Here is a 22,575-nt window from a genome sequence, read left to right as displayed (position 1 = left end):
GTGTTAGTGATTATTTCAATTAAATTTAAATACTGCCCTCTGAAAATATTTGGTGCAGGTCTTAGAATGTACAACTAGCACAAAGGTACCCGCTGAGGTAAATCAGATTCTTTCAAATATTAAACTTTAAAATGGCAACTTTCTGTTGATCCATAAAAACGAATATCTATCACTTCTGTATATATTAACTTAGCATCATATGGGCAAGTTGAACATTCAGTACCTAATACAGCAAAGAAGGAATATTTCAAACAATTTCTATAAGCAATCAGTGCAAACAAAATTCAAAGGAAACCAGGAAACATTCTTCCAGACCTAATTGCTTCCAAATAATGACATCTTGTTTAAAGATCATTAGAATATATTGATCCATATTGCACACAAGAATATGGGAAGAATATTAGAATGCTAGCAGTCCAGTTTCCTTAAATTATTTTTCTTTATCCCTTTAGGCCAATGAGTGGACAGTTGCAACCATAATATTTCCACCTTTTTAAAATGGAAAATTCAATATCATCACTGTTCATTCCCAATTGCAGTTCATAACACCCTTCACATATGCTACATGATAGCTTGTTTATCAAACTATAGTTGATTTGTTGACATCACCCAATTCACCAGGTTCGTGTATCCTGCTAAACCATATTTAGTAAACATGACGTATAATGCATAACTTGTCAATTAGCACGCGTGAATAGAAAACGATTAAAGGGCTCGTTTCATTGCAACGCTTTTGAAGCGCAGTTTTCCAGAAAGCAAGTGATGCCGATTTCGTCTTTCTCCTTAGGCGGGACTGCTTTCGGTAGCAGAGCTTCACACAAATGTTCGCCAAGCTTCAAACCCAGAAAGCACGCGTACATTATCGACTGGAGAGAGGGGCTTGTGAAAACTGAGTTACAATGCTGCGTAGATTCAGTTTCCTATCTTCACAGAAACTGCGCTAGTTGAAAAATATTTGCCACGTTTCTCGGCAAGACTTTATTATTATACATATATGTTAAAGAAGGAGTGACTAGTCCCCAGGGAGGGCAAGCATTACTTCATGATAGAAAATGAAATAAAACCTCGTTTGCCAATTAACAATTAAAAACAGCAACAGCCAAACTGGCACTTTCCCGGGGTTTTAGATTCTCGCAATCAACTTCTTATAACTGATTGTGCTTGGCTGAGGTTTTTGAAGGTCTAGTCGATTTTGCACAAAATCAACTCAAGCTGATTAATTCCCATGCCTCCTTGCAGCGGGCGACCAAACGAACCACAACATGGATAAACCAGCAATTTTATCTGGAAGCTTAAAACCCAGTTATCTGGGAGTCAGTCCTATTTAATTCCTAGACAGACAAGTATCGGATTCTGTAACAGAACTATATTTTCACTTTCTCAACAGGGAGGAAGGAGCGCAATCAAGGAGAGGCTTCCACTCAGACTTTAATTATATTTCTCCCTTTCTTTAGTATTTCTCCAGGAAGCCGCGTCGCCGCCTCTGGAGGAAGCCAAAGATGAATCGCGCTCCTGCGCAAACCACGTACCTCTTCCGTCTTGACTGACACTTCCGACTTGCCACTCCATAAGCCCGCCTCTGCACATATAAAAGTCGTCTTATCATAGAGCTGTCAAGGCTAGAACAACCTCCCGAACGTTCATAGATAATGGGAACAATCCCTTTCTACCGGAACTTCCGGCTGTGAATCGATTGAGTTTCCGAATCTTGTTCCGTGTATCTCCGGTCGTGGGAAAATAGGAAGAGGAAGGTTAAAGTTCAGTTCTGTCCTGGTGCGTGCGAGTGACGTGAGTGAAGCGGCTGGTGGGATTTGCGGTTAGAAGAAGGTTTTTCTGAACATTTGGGGAGGGGGGGGAGAAAGAAATTCCACGGCATTTTGACGAGGCAAGGATCACAGCGATCTCTCTGTATTGGGTTCCCTTTTCGTTTCACAATTTTTCGTGCCGGATCCAGAAATCCCACATCTTATGCCATATCTGCCCCTGCCTTCCAGTCCTTGGATCTCTTTCTGTTGTTGTGGGTTGTCTTTACGATTGCCATTGATGATCAGTGGTAGATCATCTGCTTTACAGGCACCCGATCCCAGGTTTGACCTTTCGCGCAGCATCAATTAAAAGGATCATAAGGAGTAAGACTTGGTTAGTTTCTGGAGAGCTGCCGCTTGTCAGAGAAGGCAGTAAAGATACAGCAGCTTCATGTATCTGTTTTGTACCTCACAGGTCCAGCAGCGATCATGGCACAATACAAAGGAGCTGCCAGCGAGGCTGGCCGGGCCCTTCAATTGATGAAGAAGAGAGAGAGGCAACGTGAGCATATGGAACAAATGAGGCAACGCATTGCTGAGGTGATGAGAACTAGAAATCATTTGAGAGATTGTTTTTTTTGAATTCTTGCAGGAGATGATGCTAAGGAACTCAGGTTTGTTGCTTAGAAATAAGTGTGTATTTGGAACACATTTGGGCAAGGGTGGAGGTTTTAAGTGAAGGACTTTGGAAAGAATGTCTGTGGAGATTCTCAGTCATCCAGGTTGTAGTTGTCCCAAAGATGCTTTTTCATGAGGCAATTGGATTTTCTTGTTTTTCTTTGAAGATGTTTCGTTTTGAAGACGTTTCTTGGATGAGAAGCAAAACTTCTTCAAAGAAAAACAAGAAAGTTCAGTTGCCTCATGAAAAAGCATTGTTGGGATAATGGGAGAGAATTTTTTTTTTCCTTAGTCAAAAAAAGCAAGGACAAAAGTTTCCACTGTTAATCGTGAATATATTTTTTAAAAAGTATGCATGTTTTAAAAAATGAGATGTTTTAGTATTTTGCTTTGTTTTTCTATCATTTGTGTAGGTTTCACCATGGAGAATAAAAAAGCTAAAGAGAAGTGTTTTAAAATCAAGTAGATATTCTACCAAATATTCTACCAAATCAACTAATTAATGCAGGGAGTGCAGCACACCAGGGTTTAAGCTGATCATTATGCTTTTGATTTGAGTACAGGCAGTTGAGCCTCGTGAAAAAAAACTCAGGACAGCAGTCTTCAGTGGGTTTAGAGTTTTGGGAGACGAGAGAATACTATCTTTTTGCTCAAACCATAGTCGGTGCCTACAGAAGGACACTGGGTTTGCATATTTTCTTTCCTAATCATTTTTGAAAAGTTGTTGTTAGCTGCATTTTTAGCTATTAGGAATCCTTGAATTAACAAATTTTACAACAGTGGTTTGGTTTCCTTCAGTCTTCAGCAAAATAAGTTTTAAACATAGGTTTAAAGACTTAAATTTTACTTTGGAATAAACAGCAAAAGAGTAATTAGAACTTTGATTTTGGAAAGTTACAAAGGATCCAGATGGATTTAAAATAAGATTTTGGAATTAATTATAAAATTCCTCCCTGTAGGAAAATACTTTGTTTTGAATTATCTTTAAAAAAAATAGGATACAACTTTGAAGGTTGGACTCTAGAGAGAACCATAAGGAACTAAAGATTACAATTAAAGAAGAACACTTACAAATTTGATTTACTAATACAGAAAGAAGAAAATATTATAACATTGGAACAGTGAAGGATATTTGTGAACAAGGAATGCAGAAGTTAATTTTAAGAGTATCTGCCTCTATTGATAAACTGTATTTAGAAAATGTTATGGAAGAGGAACAATTTTTCTGGAAAAACAGACTGATCTGAAAGTAGAGTTAAATACAAGAATGATATGGAAAAAGATGCTACACTGGACACATAAATGAAACTGGATGATGTCTTAATAATCAAAAGGAATATACACATAACGAACCCCCCCAAAAGTTGTAGGATATAATTTGAAGGAACTAAAGATCAAAATTGTTAAAAGAAAAAGGAAGGAATATAAAGTTGGTTTATCTGATCAAAGTTAAAATAGAATTGTTATCTCTGGTAACCCTTAAAGGACTTTTGCTGATCAGGATTAAATGATGAGGCTTTAAGAATTGCTTTATAGATAACAGATGGGATATTGAAACGAGATCATTTGTTGTATTTTAAGAAAAGGTGATAACTTATTAAAATTGTTTATATTTCTGATGAATGGGGAAGCAACTTTTATATATGTTTATTATGTTCATATTTTTTCTTTTCTAGTTTTCTTTCTAGTTTTTCTTTTTTGCACTTTCTAGTTTTTCTTTTGATTTTATTTTTTAGTTTGTATTAGCTTTTATCTTTTTAATTGTAATTTTTAATAAAATTACTGTAAAAATATTTTTTGTCTTTTGCCTGTGCTGACACCTGTCTCTGTATAGTTTACTGTGTTGCAGAATTGTAAGTGTGCCTCATCTTTAAGTAACATGTTTTCCTCTTTTGCGTTATGGGATTTAACGCTATAAATCTGGTATGGAGGTTTATATTTTAAGCACTTTATTCTAAGTGACTCATCAAAAAAGAATTTTCATTATAAACAGAAAGGCTAAAATTCTGCAGCCTTTTGGGGAGCAAATTACAGTAATTCAGAACATCTCACCCATTTCCTCGGTACTCATTTGCAGGACTTATAGCAGGTATTCATACTGGCTATTCACAGATTTGACAGTCTTATACCATGACCTAGTTGACTGTTTATTTTTCTGAAATATTCTTTTTTTTTAACTTGTCTGTTTGTAATAAGCTGTATTCCAGCTTATGAACTTTTTTTTATCAAATATTGATAATGACAGATAATTCTTCTTCTTCTTCTATCAGTGTTGAGTTGAGCTTGCTCCCTTGTGTTCACTGCATTATTGCTGAATAAGTGCTTTCCCAGTGTTTGTCTTGGGGTGTACTCAGCCAGACATATGTTTCTTCCAAATGCAATAACAAATCCCCTATTTGACACTAACATCTGTTGTTGATACAATATTTTTTATCTTGATTGCCCAGGTAATTCTTGAGGATTCCTCAGTTTTCATAAGCACCACCTCATCTTTGTTGGCGGTCTTTTACCACGCAGTCTAATGTAATATGCAACCATATGTTCTGCTTGAGAGTTTGCTCATCCCTGCATGAACACTTATCCTTGATGAGAAGAAACATGTTTCTTTATCTTACCTTGCTAATTGAAATTCATAGAAAAATTATCTAATTGTCCCAACTTCTTTTTTTTTTTTAAACAAATTTTATTGGTTTTTTAATTTCTTAAAACAAAGTATTCGGGACACACCATAGTGCTGGGGTAATCAAACATCCTAAAACAAAACATATATACATAGTACAATCAATACATCAAATATTCCCTCTCTTTTTCCCTCAAATGGCATAGTGTATTTAAAATATCCAATTCTAGCTTAAATTTATTCAACCTGAACCTGTTTTAAAGCTTTATAAATTTACAATACCGTAATCAAATTAACTTTAAATAAAGACATTTTCAATTCAGATATCTGTCCCAACTTCTGTGGTTAGGTTAGGTTGTAATCTCCTAAATTTGCCTAAATACAGTAGATGGATTGAAATCCCTGTGTTTTCTACCTAAGATACTTGCCGGTTTTTTTTTACTGGGTTGAGTCCAAAAATGGGAACTGAAATGTCGTCAGGTTCTACAGTGCCTCTTCTGACTGATCTGTTCTTTGCCCACGGCAGGAGAATATCATGAAGTCAAACATCGATAAGAAATTCTCTGCCCATTATGATGCAGTGGAAGCTGAGCTGAAATCGAGCACCGTTGGTGAGTCTGGATGTAGTTAAAGAGCGACCTATGTTTTAGAAAGAGGCCCCCAAGCCCTGTCCTCCATTCCTTAGCTTGCCTGAATTACCTTCTCTCCTGCGTAGTGTTTGGGCCTATTTCCAGCACAGCTTCTTCCAATAGGTTTGGTGACCCTCAATGACATGAAGGCCAAGCAAGAGGCTCTTGTAAAGGAACGGGAGAAGCAGCTAGCCAAAAAGGAACAGTCCAAAGAGTTACAACTGTAAGTTGCGAGTGTGTGCATGAAATTCTGGGCAGGATGATTTGGGAGAATATCTTCCATTACTTGGGAATGGGCAACTTACCCATAGCTTACATAATCCCTTGATATTGGGGGTGCTGATTTGGAATAATTGGAGCTCAGCACATCTGGAGAGCCCCAGTTTACCTATTTGATAAAACTGTGTGTGTGTGTGTGTGTGTGTGTGTGTGTGTGTGTGTGTGTGTGTGTGTGTATGAAGATGTGAGTCACTCAAGAAGAATGATGGGCAGTGGGTTTAGGACATGTAAAAAAGAAGTGTGTTTTTTTCATGCCTGCAAATTTATGGAACTTACTGTCTAGTGAATTAAACTACCCTAGAATGAATTTTAAAATGATTTCACTAAATAACAGAACAATCAAGGAAACACCGGAGATAAACTAACAAGGATTATGTATTTGTCTCCATGCTTTTCCTGTCAACATCCCAGGGATATCAGACTAGAGTTCAAAACGAAGATGTTGAAATAGGCAGATCTTCTTATTTTATCTAACGTGCTATTCTTACATCAGCTATAAAGTCTCCAGGCAACAGATTACTCTTCACTAACTTTAGAACAGAGACATTTCATGGTAGGACACAGGTGTTCATCTTTTTTTTTTTAATTATAAGAATAATTTTGAACTTTTTATCAGTCCTTTGTGTACAGTTTCCCTTCGTTTGTAATTTGGTTTATTAAAGTGTTATTTTAAGGACTGAATGAATATCACTAATAGAATAAGGAAATGCTTCGTCAAACAGCAATTTCCTAAATGAGGGAAAATTTCAACAGTTTGAGAATGGCATATTTAAATCTGAATATAACAGTGGCATGACTTGTCCAAACAGTGACTGTTTGAATACTATCATAAGTCACCATTAGCCTTGAAAAGGTCATTTTTCTCTCAGTGTCAGTGTAACCAGCTATACTGTTGCTTTGGATAGCGTAACAATTCTTTTAAAAAGCTCCCTTCTCCTTCTAAGAAATGTATTTCAATTAGTTTTGTTTTGCCTTCCCCCTCCCCCCGTGGTCTTAACGTTTTTTCAACAATCTACCTTTCTCAGAAATCTTTAAAGCGCTCCCTCAAGTTTGCATTTCATACCAAACTGATTTTTTTTAATTTTCTTCTCATAGAAAATTGGAACGGATGCGGGAGCGGGAACGCAAGCAGGAACAAAAACGTAAGATCTCAAGCTTGTCCTTCACTCTGGATGAAGAGGAGGAAGATGAGGAAGATGAGGAAGAAGATGAGGAAACAGAATTGGAACGAGAAGGTGAGGAATAGTAGGCTGGCTGCGTTGTAGAAAGTGAAGCCGGAGTAGGCCCGGTGCGAGGAGAGGCAACGGCAGGGGAAGGAAGTGTAGGAGAGCGAATTCAAGCAGCAGAATGTTGAAGGTAGCTCCTCATTCGTACGTGATTCTCCTGCTTTTCTTAGAGTTGCCTCCCAAAAAGAAGAAACTTGGGAAGAACCCAGATGTGGACACTAGCTTCCTCCCTGACCGTGACCGTGAGGTATGGCAGTTACTTGTCCTGCAGGTGATGATGATTAACTCCCATAAGCTGCAGCAGTCAGAAGTAACGGAGGCTGAGAGTTATACTTCACCAAAATCTGGAGGGCCACAGATTGCTTCACCTTTTTCTTTTCCACAACCTGGATTTCAGGAAGAAGAAAACCGCCTGCGAGAAGAGCTTCGCCAAGAGTGGGAGGCCAAACAAGAAAAAATCAAGAGTGAGTGATGGCATGTGAAGCCGGTCTGGCATATGCCTTCCAAGCGGGGAGGGGGTGACAGCTATAATTGTGTTTAAAGGGAGGAGTCTCCCATCCTTTTAATTGTTTTCTTTCTTTGGTCTTTTGGGCAGGTGAAGAGATTGAGATCACATTCAGTTACTGGGATGGCTCTGGGCACCGCCGAACGGTGAAGGTGAGCTTTGCTCCCAGCCTGCTTGGGGTCTGTTCTCAGCTTTGGAAAACCAGTGGGCAGTTTAATGCTTGGGTCCAGAATACAAGGAGTCAGGTTGTTGGCTTTTTTCCATGCAGTACCCTGACTTTTATTGTGTGACCATCTTAAAATGGCTGATGCACACTACTACTCCACAGCTCTTTAGCATTCCATCAAGTATTCGGTTTTGTTCATTCTTAGTCAAGACAGGGAACAGATTGATTGATTGATTGATTGATTGATATCCCACGTTATAACTCAAGGTGATTAACATACTTAATACTCCTATCAACCATCATTCATGGCACATTCAACAAAAGAAACTCCCAGCTCTTTAAAATGACCAAGAGTGTAACTTTATTGAAAGATCCATCTAGGCACAGCAGAAGCAAAGTCAGTTCTCGGATTTCCCCACATAGGTAAAATCCCTTTTCCCCCCTCTGGGCCACCCACATTTCATAGTTCACCAATTGAATTCAGTTCTTTTGTTTTGAGAAAAACTGTCTGCGCTGCTCAAACATTCTTCATAACCTGGCCTTGGTGGATAACGTCTCACTGGCAACAGAAGGCCCTCGTGCATTCCACAGCCTCCCCTACTTAGAAATTCATCACCCTCCTCCCTTCACTGTTTGGCAAACTGTAAGCAAAAGCTGGTGCAGATGTGCAGTTTGACATCTTCCTGTTTTCCCCACAATAGCATTCCTGTGAGATGGGTTAGACTGGCAGAGAGTGACTGGCCCAAATTCACCCAGCAATTTTCCAGCCTAAGGCAGGATTAGAACTCACAGTCTGCTGATTTCTAGCCTGGAGCCTCAATCATTACACCAAACTTGCTCTCAGATGTGCAGGGCATCATAGTTATTTTTTTGGGGAAAAATACTATTGTACTAAAATGTGGTTCCCAGTTGTCTCTTGTCATAAGAGTGGTCAGACCCACAATTGTCCCCCCCAGCAATACTACAACCTCAGATTCTCACAGACAGGAAAAGAAACATGTTTCTTTTGTCATTTTTGTTCCACACCAAAACTTTAAAAAATATCCTCCATATGAACAATTGTCCTCTTTAACTAATAACCTCTCTAAAGAAAAATCACCCTCACAAAATCTGGTAAAGCTTTCACTAACTAATCTTTCAGTTAAAGGCCAGGCTTCTAAATCTTTTATATAAATAAACATGTAGGAGTGGGAGAGATAGAAATTACTCACAGGTTGGCTAAGTCTTTAGAGTGTCAGACTGATTCTGGAATGTTCCAAATTCCACTTTCCACCTAGGCATGAAAATGGCAGCATAGAGATGTCACCATTCTTAGACTAGCCAGAGTTAGATGATCAAGTATTTATTGAGATGAAAATGAAAAATGGATTCCTTGAGTTTCTTGGATGAAATAGAGTAAACTAAGAGATACAATTCCACAGAGAACAGTGTGAGGTTTTAGTTGGGGAGGGGGTGTTGTCTGAGAGAAGTCCATTCCCAATTGACTCTTCTTTTCCCTCAGTGTAGATGAAAAAGGGCAACACCATTCAGCAATTCCTGCAAAAGGCCTTGGAGATCTTGCGCAAGGACTTCAGTGAACTTCGGTAAAGGACTTTGTGGAGTTTTACTTTCCATGCAGCTGGGTGAGGAGAATTCGTTTCAATTTGCATTCATTTGTGAGTGCAAGTTGTTACTGTCCGGTGAATATTAGAGTGAGCCCTGGTAGGCCAGATCCTGGCCTTGTGCCAGCTGATGGTATCAGCCTCATTGACTTGATTGCAATGGGGGAGAGTTTTTTTTTAATTCAGACCTCACCACAGGTAGTCCTTGACTTACAACAGTTCATTTAATGACCGTTTGAAGTGACAATGGCATTGAAAAAAGGGACATGGACCACTTTTCACACTTATAACCATTGCAGCATCCCTTATGATCAAAATTCAGACGTTTTGTAACTGGTTCATTTTTATGACGGTTGCAGTGTCCTGGGGTCATGTGATCCCTTTTGCAACCTTCTGCCAAGCAAAGTCGATGGAGAGGCCAGATTCACTTAACAACCATGTTACTAACTTAACTGCAGTGATTCACCTAACAACTCTGGTGAGAAAAGTCATAAAATGGGGCAAAACTCACAACAATGTCTCACTTAGCAACAGAAATTTTGGGCTCAGTTGTGGTCGTCAGTTGAGGACTACCTTTACATGAAGCATGCAATATAAAGGCCAATACCTAATATAGATGGTAAGTGAGAATCAGCAGCACTGACCTATAACACAACTGGCAGTTGTGCATTGGGAAAGTTAGCAAACTTCAGAAGGAACATGTGCTTTTCTAAAGAAGGAGACTCAGGTGTGTACAAGTCAGAAAATGTGTCTTGTTTCATTCATGGAACAAACCTCTTGTGACTTGGAAAGTTCAGCCAGACCATTCAGGTGGCTTCCGGTCTGGCTGAACTGAAACCCAGAAGATGTTATTGTTCAGAGTTTTGTCCAAGAAATCCCAGAGGGGGTTTATGTGCCTTGCCTCTCTCCCCTCCTCTTTTGCTGACCTTGTCTGTGCTCCTTAATAACAGCTCACTAAGTGATCCTTAGTGACTGATCCTTACTTTCCTGTTCCTGGCTTTTCCCATGCCTTCATTTCCCATACCTTTTCACTGATTGGGTTGCCCATCAACCCACCGATCCTTCTTCCTGACCAGCCCATTCATTTTCTCCCTCACCCCCATATTTCTAGCATTCGCTTTACCCTTAACATCCCATTGCTTCCCTTGAAGATGAGGCACATTCCACCAGCCTGCACACCCCTCCCTACACTTTCCTAACTCTTCCCTTTGCTTAACTGCTGCTACCAGCGACCACCGCCTCCAATTGCTTTGTATTTTCCCCACTATCGCCCACCTGGGAACGTGTCTACCTAGTACATACTCTCTGTTTTGTATATGCAATAACCTCTGGGCCCAAAACATTTGGTGCATCTCCAGGAAGACTGAGAGGCTAAGTGCACACCTTTCCCTGCAGGTCAGCTGGTGTGGAACAGCTTATGTACATCAAGGAAGATCTCATCATCCCACATGTAAGTGGAGGCCTCTGTCTCGTTGTGCCACCTGCATTCCCTGCAGTGTTCCCCTACTTTACTCTTATGCCCTACTGGCATAAGAGGTGCTCTCAATGCCACAGTGGTCTGGAAGTTCTGGATCAATATATCTAATTCCCTGGCTACAAGAGGAAGGGGTTGGATCCTTCCTTCCTCTAGTACACAAAAGTGATTCAGTCTCAGGCAGGGGGTAAGTGCAGAAGGGAGAGTTCCATTTAAGGCAGCTCATGGTCAGTGTTTGCTTTTTTCATTTAATAAAGCCCATCAGTGAACTTGAACACTTTCATGGCATCTCAGAGAAAACCAAACTCTGCCCCCCAATCTGTATATTTTGCCACCACCAGATTTTTTGCTAACCCCAATCCCCATTTCCTTTGGGACCAATTGGGAGTTCTCCAAGCACCAGTGCTCCTGATTCCAAATAGGAAAGCTCCATGCCCACTTTAGGAACAATGGACTTCGGGGGGGGGGGGAGAGGGCTTAGCTGGGAAAAAGCAAGAGAGTGAAAGTTTTGTTTGGGAAGACAAAAAACAATGATGTCTCACCACTCTGCTTAGGGCAGACATGTCAAACACAAGGCCCGGGGGCTGGATGCGGCCCTCGAAGTGGTTTCATGTGGCCCGCGAAGCTATCCTGTAAACAGTGAGGGAACGGCCCCCACTGCCTTGGCCCTGGCCCAGGCCGGCCGGGAGCCAATGTACAATTTTGTGGTGGCCATCTATGCTGAAACACATTCAGTCTTAGCTCCACAAGGCCGTCTAGAAACAGCGAGGAACCAGCCCCTGCCGCGTCGGCCCCACCCCCTGGGTGCATGCTGGGGAAGTGTCACCCTTTATGAGGAATGAAAAATGGACCATACCTTGGCACTTGCCCCGGTCACACCCCCTCAGATCTGTCCCACTCCTGCCCAGGCCCCCACAGGCACCCTTGATGCGAACGATGTAGAGCTGGCCATGCCCACCCAGTAGGCCACACCCACTCCATCCATGCCCACCCAGTAGGCTGCACCCACCCTGGCCACCCCCCCCGAGGGCAACCGCAATGCTGATGCGGCCCTCAATGAAATTGAGTTTGACACCCCTGGCTTAGGGTATCAGGTCAGACACGTTTGTTATCATTCCTTTCAGTGGCTGCTGTCCCTCTTTCAGTGCTTGTTGGAGCAGCTGCCCTCTGCCCTTAAATGTAGCGACACTAAGTGGCTTGCTCAGGTTTGGTTGGGAGGACCTTTTTGTGATGTATCTTCCTCAACCCTTTTCTTCTTGCCCATCCAGCACCACAGCTTCTATGATTTCATTGTCACCAAAGCTCGGGGAAAAAGCGGTGAGTGTCTTCTGCTGTTCCTCCTTCCTTTTCGGCTTTTGTCTTTCTCCTATCGAAGCCCTCTGGGAGGTTGGGGTAGGGGAATGCTAAGGTGACTGCTATTCGGGCAAACAACTGGGCTGAACTTTTATCCTGGCTGGAGTGGGAGAAAACTTGCTCTGCAAATCTCTCCTCCCTCATAAATGTATTCTCCCAATTCAGGGCCGCTCTTCAATTTTGATGTCCACGATGATGTCCGACTTTTGAGCGATGCAACAGTGGAAAAAGATGAGGTGAGGAAAAGGGGATGTCACCGAATCAATTGTTTCTGAAAGCCCATCTGCTGAGAGGACCACCTATTTCAGAAAAAGAAACAGATGACCTTGACATCAAGTTGCCTATTTTTTTTGCTTATCCAGACACATACTGATCCTCGCAAACATACTTATTTTTTTTTCATTTCCCTTACCACTTAAAAAAATTCAAGCTGCCTTCTCCAGTCTGGTACTATCCAGAAGTATCCATTGCCCCCAGCCAACTGTGAAAGGTATGGTTTATACCCTAATTGATCCAGCAGCTAACAAGCAAGCCAACAAAAAGAATTTGTTCCCCTGATCTGCACTAGACAAATTCTTCCCTTTCTCTGTTTTGATTGTTCTGGGTCATCTTTCATGAATGTTTGGGAACGGTTTTCTTGTTCCCATCTGAGCTGACTGGGAAGACTATTTGGAAGTGATTTATCAAATGCTTTGACTTCCACTGATTCCTCTCTCATCCCCCTTCAGTCCCACGCCGGTAAAGTTGTACTTCGCAGCTGGTACGAGAAAAACAAACATATTTTCCCCGCGAGCCGATGGGAGCCTTATGATCCAGAGAAGAAGTGGGACAAGTATACGGTAGGGAGGGAAGAGAGCTTTCTTTGGTTGTGGGATGGTGCTGAAAGAGGATGGGATCATTTGGGGGAAGGTCATGTGAGCATAAACATCCGTCCTTTTTTCTTAAGCTATGTGCTAAAATATTTTTAAAAAACTATTTTTAAATTTTTTTTTGGTGGATATCCAAAAAGCTTGCAGACATGCATTTCATGCACTACCCTACACATAGATTTCAGGTGTAATGTGTCCACAAGATAAGCCATTGTTTTTCTGCCTTTGCTGTTTGTCAGAAGAGCGCCAACGCTGCGTGAAAAAGAGTGACAGTCAAGTTCATTTGCACACTTTCCAACCAGTCACCCTTTCCTTTAATCGTAATGTCAATCCAACTCAACAAACTGTTCTTCCCAATCTCTCTGTCTCTAGAACTTGACCTACTTCTACAGAAGTCATACTGATGCATTGTCCCCTATTATTTAATCACGCAAATTGTATTGTTTCTCAGCGTGAGAAAGAATCCAGGTTAAAAACCTTCTGCCTGCATGGCACTGAAAAAGATAGAAACAACTTGAGATGAGAGTGTTAATGAGGCTTGTAAAAGAACATTTCTTAGGGCAAAAGATGATGGAATCTAATTGCAGTCAGACCCATCCACCGCCGCCTTGGGTCAGAATGGCTCATGCAATAGCTTAGCAATATCGGGAGATGACAAATTGTCTTCCTTACTCCAGCAACAGAACAGAGCCCACCTCAGGTATGGTGTCCAGTTCTGATAGTGCTGTTCAAATTCTTGAAATGACGTGACACAGAAGAAGGTCAAGACCTGAGTTCAGGACACCGAATAATGGGTTGAAGTTACAGGAAGGCAGATGTCGAGTGGATGTTATTAAAAAAAAACAAAAAACCCTTTCTGACAGTAAGAGCAGTTCAATAGTGGAGATGTTTCTCAGAAAGGGGGGTGGGTCCCCTTAATTGAATATGTTTAAGCAAAGGCTAGAGGTCCATCTGTCTGGGACGTTTCCAGTTGGATTCCTGCCTTGACCAGCAAGTTAAGCCTTGATGGTCCAAATGAGAGCTTCCAATTTGAGGATTCTGTGATCCTAGTGGATTATGTCTCTCCTAAACACTGTAGTAATACAGTAATCCACCAAGACCTAAGTGGACAGTGCATTTCTGCCAGAAAGCTGCATTTCTTATTGATTTAAAAATTAGGCCTAATCTATGCCGCAGCTGTTTGCATAATAATTGGATTGCTGCCATTTGCTTTTCTAGGTCAAATAAAGGAGGCCTTTTCCTTGCTCTTAAAATGTGGGCTAACAGCACCGGTCTAATCCTAAAAGGAAAGGGTGCTGTATACGAAACACTGTGCGATGCTTTCCACTTGTGCTTTGTATCTGGCAGAATTATTGCCTCCAGTCCTGCCTGAAATGTGTTTTCTATTGCCTGGCTAGAGAAGAAAGGAGATCCCCTTCTGAAGGCAGATTTGTTCACAGAATCTCAGTTCACTTAATGAAGCGAATATTTTTTTTAATTCAAAAAAGTGAGGAGCTTACAAGAATCTTTTGACCATTGTAAAAATAGAAGGGACTGCAGATCTTACACTTCATATGAGTCATATATATCCTTTGCCTCTTGTGGAGTCATTTCTGTGGAGCACATCCTGGTCTGCATACATTAAACCAAGAATAGAATGTCCAGCCCATGGACTTATGTGTGTGTTTGTGTGTGTGTGTTTATCTCTGTTTCTGTGTGTATATGTATATCTGTGTTTCCCTGAAAATAAGACCCGGTCTTATTTATTTATTTTTGCCTCAAAAAGAGGCACCATGTCTTATTTGGGGGGGGGGTGTCTTTTCCACTCACCTCGCAGCGATGGCACCAACAGCCCCACCTAGCCGGCCCACTTCTGCGGCCAAAGGAGCAGCTTTATTCTGCAGCTGAGAATGGAGCTCTGGCCTCCATTTTGCAGTCAGAGGCCTTTCTGAAAGGCCTCTGCAGCCGAGAATCGAGCTATGGATTCAATCCATAGCTTGGTTCTCAGCTGCAGAGGCCTTCCGGAAAGGCCTCTGACTGCGAAATGCAGGTCGAGGGACGCTGCAGAAGAAGTGGGCCAGCGAGGAGAGGCAGGTGTCGATTCATGAGAGGCCTGGTAAATGAGTGTGAGGTGTGTGGGGCAGCTCTACCCCCCACCCCGCCCTAGCTTGATTTTTAGGTGTGTGCCTCACCCCAAAACTAGGACTTATTAGTTTAGGCCCATCCCCAAAAAATCAAGCTAGGGCTTATTTTCAGGGTAGGACTTACTTTTGGGGAAACGTGGTATATATCTGTTTTTGCCATACATTCTGCTACATTTCATAGAGATTTGAGGCATATTACAGTACTAAGGTGACTGGAAATTTCGTGGCATTCTAAGAAGCGCTGAAGACAAACAGCATAATCTTTAGGCTTTGCATTTCAATTTCCAGAAGCTATTTGAAATGGACTGAATGCCCGAACAATGCTGAGAACCCTCTGAAACAAATGGTTGTGCCCTCTCCCTTCCAGAATTAGACAATATTGTGTTATTATTTTGGAAGCAAATGAGGTGCGAAGAATTTAAGGGCCAAGTTATGTATGAAATATAGCCTTGTGTATAACTGAGGAAGTCAGATATCAAGACTGAACAGGTGTCTGCTGCAATTAACATAGAAGACACAGTTGCATCTTTAAAAATAATTCAAATAAAGCCATCAATTGACCCCTTTTTTAAAAGCATATTTTGACAGAAACCCCAAAGGGACTATTTGAGGGTCTGAGCTAAAAAATTATGGTTTTTATATACTACCCCATTCCATTCAACTTCAGGCAGTTCAAAATACAGAATACAGTATGCGATAAAATAATGAAAACATTAAAATTACGTATAAAACCAACTGAAGCCATAATAACAATACCCAATCCAATATTGGCCAATGGTGTCCAAGCAATCCGTCCAGCATCAGGCACTGAAAGTGTCATAGAACCTCTCCCACTTTTAGGTTTTTCTGAAAAAATAGCGGGGTAGGTGACCTTGGACTGCTGGAAGCTACCCTAGTGGAGGGAGTTCTACCAAATTCTGCCCCCTCCCTTCATCCTGCCCCCAGCCACCTTTCCTAAGAGGATCCATAGGATCCCCTCCAGGGCAAAATGAACAGAGCAGGCAGGTTCAACTTGGACACAGTTCTGAAAATATCTAAGAACCAAGCCACACAGGTTAAGCCCGTCGTTTGAACTGCACCCAGAAACACGGTAGCCAAGGCAGCATCCACAAAATCAGTTTCACATGGTTGTGACAACTATCATCCTCCAGTTGGATGCACCAGCTACAGCTTATGAATCATTTTCAAAAGCAGCTTCATGTAAAGTCTCTTACAGTAGTCCTCGACTTATGACCATTTGTTTAATGATGGTTCGAAATTAGGATGGCCTTGGAACAAAATGACATCCATTTTACCACCCCCCCCAGGGTCATGTGATCGCAATTTGGGCACTGGGCAACTGGCTTACATTTACAACAAGGGATCGTGGTTTTCAATCTTCCCAGCTGGCTTTCAACAAGCAAAGTCAAAGTGGGAAAGCTGGATTCACTTAACGACCATGAGGTTCACTTAACGACCTCAGTAAAAATGGTCCTAAATGTGGTCGGATCATATGACGACTCGCTTAATGACTGCATCACTTAGCAACCAAAATTCCAGTCCCAACAGTGGTCATAAGTTGAGGACAGCCTGTATGGTAATCCAATCTATTTCTGATAAAGGCATGAGTTACCGCTGCCACTCCAAATGGAGCTGCTACTGATGCAGCCAAAGCTCCTCTCATAACTGTATTCCATTGATGGCTTGTGACTATACATAGTTTGGTTTCTTGCTAGATTACTTCCCCGGTTGTCAGCAAAAATGATGTTTTTTAACCCGCAAGCCCACGGCCTTGTCCTTTGGCATAATTTCTTCTCTCATGTTTATTGCTGTGGTCTATGAGGTCATTCCAGATTCTCTATTACTAATTTTGTTGTTCTATAATCATCTTAAGCCACTATATTAAACTAAGCAAAGAGAGCACTTAGAGGCAGAGAGCATCTACTCTGGTTGTCCAGGGACCAAAGGTAGCAAATTGCTGATGAAATGAGACTAGTCTGGGGCAGGAATAACACTATTTTTCTACTCTTCCCCCACAGATCCGCTGAGCCGCTGTTGGAGCTCCTGGTCCTCTGTGTGTGTATATGTGAGTGTGTGTCATATCTGGCTCTTGCCACCCCAGATCTCCTGCAGTATTTTTAGACCTTCCACCTCTTCAGCTAAGCTTTGTCCATATTTGCATCACCCTTCAGTGAAATAAACTTCGCTTTTCTCAACCCTGAAGTGACTTGTTGGTCCTAGGGTTATTCATAGCTTGTAAGATCTGACGGTCCGGCTCTAAAGCCACCAAGTTAAAGCTGGGTTTGAGACCTAAGTTGATACTGGAAAACGCTTTCAGAGGTAAGGCTTGGAATCTAAGAAGGTGTAGGGTAGTATTTTCAAAATCTAGGTAGGCTGTTGTTCACTGATAAGAAGCCAAATTCCAGAACTGGTCATCTTATATTTTTATATTGCTTTATTTTAGATAAAAGGCCACCATAACAGTTTAATCCAGAAAGTAATAAATGGGTTAAGGAACTCTTAAGTTGGTGGAACTCTGCAATTATGTGGTCCTTTGGGCAACCTCCAAAGGATCATAGAATTGTTGCATTTTCTCATCGTAGGACCATGAGTGAAATGTGATACTGACATTTCAACCCTGTCCTCCTGGTCATCAAGAAAGCTCAATCTCAGAAAAGAAAGAAGATATGTTGGCAGTTGCCTAGGAATACACTGGCTGGAGCTATAGAACTGTTAGATCGAAAGCCCTCCTATTTCTAATCCAACCTCTCCTATAATGAAATCCAATGTATGGCCATGCTGGAGCTGCTATACTTTCAATGTGAAACACAGAAAATAAAAGGCTAGGATGGTCTAGCTCTCTGTTGACTTTGATACAGATCAGCCAATCACTGCTTAAGGGGTTTACATCATCGTCGTCATGGTCAGTTTAAAAAAAAAACCTTTTAGATATTTTCTGATATTTTTTTTTTGGAACCAAGCAGAGCAGTTGGGGAAATGAGACACATGAATTATTTACTTTCATCAATCATTATGAAACGGTAAGCCAAAGGGAAAAAAAAATTGGGAGAGGTTTTTTTTAATTAAAAAAAATGCAGGGTTGTTAGCAATATGGAATTAAAGTGATTTCCTAATCACCTAGAATAATTTCACAACAACTGCATGATATAATCATGGGATTACACTGTATTTTGTTAAGAAGCATTGCCCCGCATTCAAATCCGAGCAAATAACCCCATTGGGAGAACTATGTTGTTTAATATGGGCATCTTATTGCTTCAGAGTGCAGGGGAAAAGATACCATTTGCTCCTTTATCTAAATTTTTCTTCTCTGCACAGGAAAATTGCAAGGTTCTATAGAATGATAGAACCTTGCAATTCGCCTTCTCCATGCTTCACCTTTGATTCATGGGTCAGTCAAGGAGGGCTTTACCACTTAAATCTTGATGAACTCATTCCTTGGCTCATAATCACAATCTTACAACATAAATGCTGGAATTGGAAACAGCTGCAGACTCATCGCCAGGAAAGGCAGAATCAAGAATCCAGACAAAATAATAGGAAAAGGGGTGGGATGATAGAATGGTGCCCCCTCCCCCAATTTACCCCAATGAGCTGAGCTTCAGCTTCCAGAATTCCTGAAGCAACATACAGTAGCTTTAATGGGACTTCTAGCACTGCTAAATTTCAGTGCTGGGAAGAAAAAAGGAAACACGGAGGGGCAGTTTAGAAAGAGCATGAGAGAGTCCTTTATATGTACCGAAGCTGCAGCATTAAAGAGTCATGTAATTATATGGAGTAACTGACCCACTGCCTAACTGCAGGTCCTGCAAATCTTTTACTGGGTCAGCGCATTCACATATGCGAATCCAATAAGGGCTTGGACCAAGGAAGCTCCTGCCTGCTTTAATCTATTTGCTCCTTTCATCCCACAGTCAGAAAAAGAGAGACTTCTCAGTCACCTTTGTAGGTATCCCTATGACATGTTTCCCAGCGGTTAACTGAATCATGATTTACTCAGCCAGCATTAGAGCCGGGATTGCACAACATGCTAGTCTAAAAATCTGCTCAGTTAGTTTGGGTTCGATGTGTTTGTAAACCTAGCTGTTGTGGTTAAGCAAGACTCTGATCCCAGAATTCGTTTGGTCAGAAAAAAGGCTCCAGTGGAGAGCTGGGAGTCATCAGCATTGGGGTTTTTTTTAATTTTAAATCTCTGTGGGGAGGACTCATGGCTCTTGGATATCATTTTTTATTATTTTTATGATTTATTATTTTCTGGACAGAGAAGAGTAGAACTGTTGAGAAGATCATGATTTAGGGCAGTGATGGCGAACCTTTTAGAGACCGAGTGCCCAAAAACTGGCCCCGCCCCCGCTCCACCTCCCTGCTTCGCCCCCGCTCTGCCCCCCCATCCCCCACCCCACCTGCCCACACGACCACTCACCGCCTCCAGGGCCCGCCGCAGATCGCCCAGGCAGCCCAGCAGCGCTATGGCAGCCACACCCTCTGCCCGCATCCTGCAGCATCAACTGTGCACGATGGGGTGTGAGGGCAGAGTCTTGTCCACGCTGCCTGGCTGCCATGTCCTCGGCTGTGCTGCTCCGTGTGAGTCACGCTCGAGGGCGACTCTCCTCCAGGGGGGCTGCTGGTGAGGAGGGGGTTGCGGGAGGAGGCAAGGCTGGGGCAACGGCACGTGTGCCCACAGAGAGGGCTCTGAGTGCCGCCTCTGGCACCCGTGCCATAGGTTTGCCACCACTGATTTAGGGAAAGTGGCTTGCAGCAGCCCTTCTGCTGTGTGGGCACCAGATGGCACTGTGATTGTGCAGGAACCCATCTAGCTTAATCCCTTCCCTCCCCACCACTTACACTGGAGGGAAATGGGCCCCTCTATAGGCAGGTATTAAAGCAATTCATCCAGAGTGTTGCCACAAGCTGCTTAAGAGGGAAGTCAGCTTATGTCATCTGAATATGACACCTCCATCTAGTTCAGGCAACTTTAAAAAAAAAAAAAAAAAAAGCTTTGAAAAAACTTCCTTATATTTTCATTTATTTCTGAGGAATCCCCAAATGTGCAGCAAAGTTTGAGCTGCCTATTTCTATCTTCCTTATCCAGAGGCTGCAGATTTGCTTCGACCTTGGTTTGAATGATTTCTTAGGAGAATTTGCACACATTCAGGCAAAGCAGTACACCTGTCCGTATCCTGTGCACCCACACCGGTGGCATGTCCTCTGTTGTGCATCTACACCCAGGAATATTCCAATCCCCCACCCCTGTTGCCTCCAGTTCTTTGCAAGTTCTCTTGTAAACAGGAAAAAGCATACACCCCAATTGCAGCCACCAAGACCAGCAACAATGCATGGCCTCATGGGCCTCCCTGGCCAGTTTTGTAGCCTGCTTCGTTGAATGCATGGAATATTTTGCTGACAGATTAACAATGCCCCATGTGTCTGATGAACTGGGCTACAGTTCAGGAAACCGTGCACCATAATAAATGTGCTGGCCTTTGCCTCAAGATTGTTTATTGGTTTTGCTACAACAGACGAATGCTGGAAATTAATACTGTATTAGCCAGCAGTTTCGTAGCGCGTTACGCAAACCGGAAGATTCTGGAACTCTAGAGCATGGTTGGGAAATCTATGCCATCCACATAGGTTTGGATTCCAGTTTCTAGTGGACCTAGCCAGAAATGTCATAGATGTGACCTCATGTAAACCCATTCGTTTTTAGCCCTCCCATTGACATTCCTGCCTTCTAACTTTGTGCGTGTACATCCCAACACACTCCGTTGTTTCTCTTGCAGTGGATGAATGGGAGCTATATCTCTGGAACCTACCTGATTGCAGCATATCCAAAATGATCCCTTCTGGGATTTAAAAGGCCACAAATGGAGATTTGATCTAACATCATTCGGGTGGCAGAGAGAAGACTGGGTGGTGAAAATGTTCTCTCCTGAATATAGAAGCTATAGGGCTCTATTATTGGAATGGAGATGAAGTTACGGAGCTGGTTGTTGGGAAAAACAAGTTATTCTAGCCACCTGTTTCTTATTTTGTATGAAAATGTACTATTACTAAATAAAGAACGCTCTCTCAAAAATAAGAAACGTATGGCTAGCCTAGAACAAATAACACTACCTGAAATAAAATATCACAAATCCTATCAATCCTGAACACCCAATAAGAGTTTTACTTTTAAATGAAAGCAAGAAGTGTAATGTTGGCTGAAACAGAACTTTGCTAACTTTCATGGAGGGAAGCCGGGTTAAACCCAGTGAGAGTTTCCATTGGAGGCTACCAGGAAATCCCACATTGGTGGGGTTATTCTGCTCCAAAGGGCAGACCGTTATCTCCAGGATTTAAATTCCAGAGAAGCAAAAACAAAATGTAAGACTGCAGGTTGGCTGAAAGTCCAGTGTGACTGAATTTCTCATACAAAAATATTTGTCATTATTTGTAGTATTGGGAAAAATCTGAGTAGGAATCTTCTGTATTCTATCCTATGAATCCCCACGTGAGATCCTAAGAATCTTGTAGAATCCTATTCTGGGATAAGCTTTTGGGACATATCATCCATTTCCCTGGATCAGGAAGTCCTTGGTGCTCTCTGAGCTCAGTTGTTACTTGCAAAAATTTCATTAACCAACTAGGTAACATCAGTGCTAGAGAGTGTGAGATTTACTCCCTGTGAGTGGAGGTGAGTGGGATTGGTTTTCCCCTTGATAACTCCTTGAGTGTGGAGTTATCAGCCCTGATGATGTTACCTAATCAGGTAGTGAAACATCTGTAAACAGACAAGCTCCGAGAACACCAAAGACTCCATAGTTCATCCCTCATATTTTCTTCTACTGACATTTCAACAGTTGCTTGAAAAGTTATTCTGAGTTACTGCTAAACATACACAGTGGAATCTGTAGACAGGATTATAAACAGGGATGTTAGATGGAAATTAAATTTAAAAAGTAGGAACAAGTAACTTTGCTGCAGATTGATGAAACGTGGAAAAACCACTATTTCTTTTTAAGTTTTATTTTTATGTATTAAACTTGTATGCCACCCATTTTGTTGTCGAGCAATCCTTTTGCATTTGACCATCCTGTTTACAAGCTATGGCCATGCACTGGGGAGAATTTAGCCTCTGAGGAAAAACCCTCTTTCCCAGCTACTGATTACACTAAATATTGCTTTACAGTGCCATACAGTCTTCCATGTGTTTGAGCTTGGCTTGAAAGGATTTGTGACCTTTTGATCATGGACAAAATTGCTTCCAAACCTGGAACAGAACAAACAATATTTAGATCAGATCACCATTGAGAAAGATGCTTCCAATT

At 41.8% G+C, this 22,575-nt stretch overlaps 1 protein-coding gene across 4 annotated transcripts; it reads left to right on the top strand.

Annotated features, from left to right (window-relative positions):
• The first annotated feature begins 1,692 nt into the window (after positions 1-1,692).
• On the top strand, positions 1,693-17,474 carry FAM50A (family with sequence similarity 50 member A). Of its 4 annotated transcripts, none has more exons than XM_015815098.1 (14): positions 1,693-1,788; positions 2,221-2,345; positions 5,570-5,654; positions 5,796-5,895; positions 7,047-7,186; positions 7,348-7,424; positions 7,575-7,641; positions 7,773-7,834; positions 9,355-9,431; positions 10,845-10,899; positions 12,192-12,240; positions 12,442-12,512; positions 13,005-13,115; positions 17,287-17,474. In XM_015815098.1, exons 2-14 carry the CDS (start codon positions 2,235-2,237, stop codon positions 17,293-17,295), a joined length of 1,014 nt encoding a protein of 337 aa, XP_015670584.1. In that variant the 5' UTR covers positions 1,693-1,788; positions 2,221-2,234; the 3' UTR covers positions 17,296-17,474. The 4 variants fall into 4 exon arrangements, with proteins under 4 accessions (XP_015670584.1, XP_015670587.1, XP_015670586.1 ...); XM_015815101.1 differs by having other exon boundaries at positions 1,702-1,773; XM_015815100.1 differs by lacking the exon at positions 1,693-1,788 and adding an exon at positions 1,804-1,816.
• The last annotated feature ends 5,101 nt before the right edge of the window (positions 17,475-22,575 follow it).

This window comes from Protobothrops mucrosquamatus, unplaced genomic scaffold, assembly GCF_001527695.2.
Source record: "Protobothrops mucrosquamatus isolate PMUCROS unplaced genomic scaffold, P.Mucros_1.0 scaffold315, whole genome shotgun sequence".
Lineage (NCBI taxonomy): Eukaryota > Metazoa > Chordata > Lepidosauria > Squamata > Viperidae > Protobothrops > Protobothrops mucrosquamatus.
This window is presented reverse-complemented; position numbering and strand designations above follow the sequence as displayed.

What these genes read in the sequence shown, in the direction of transcription:
- FAM50A (XM_015815098.1), top strand. Translation starts at nt 2,235, where the DNA reads ATGGCACAATACAAAGGAGCTGCCAGCGAGGCTGGCCGGGCCCTTCAA. An exon ending in AACAGAATTGGAACGAGAAG is followed by an intron (nt 7,187 to 7,347) that starts GTGAGGAATAGT and finishes TGCTTTTCTTAG; the next exon opens with AGTTGCCTCCCAAAAAGAAG. An exon ending in AAGGACTTCAGTGAACTTCG is followed by an intron (nt 9,432 to 10,844) that starts GTAAAGGACTTT and finishes CTTTCCCTGCAG; the next exon opens with GTCAGCTGGTGTGGAACAGC.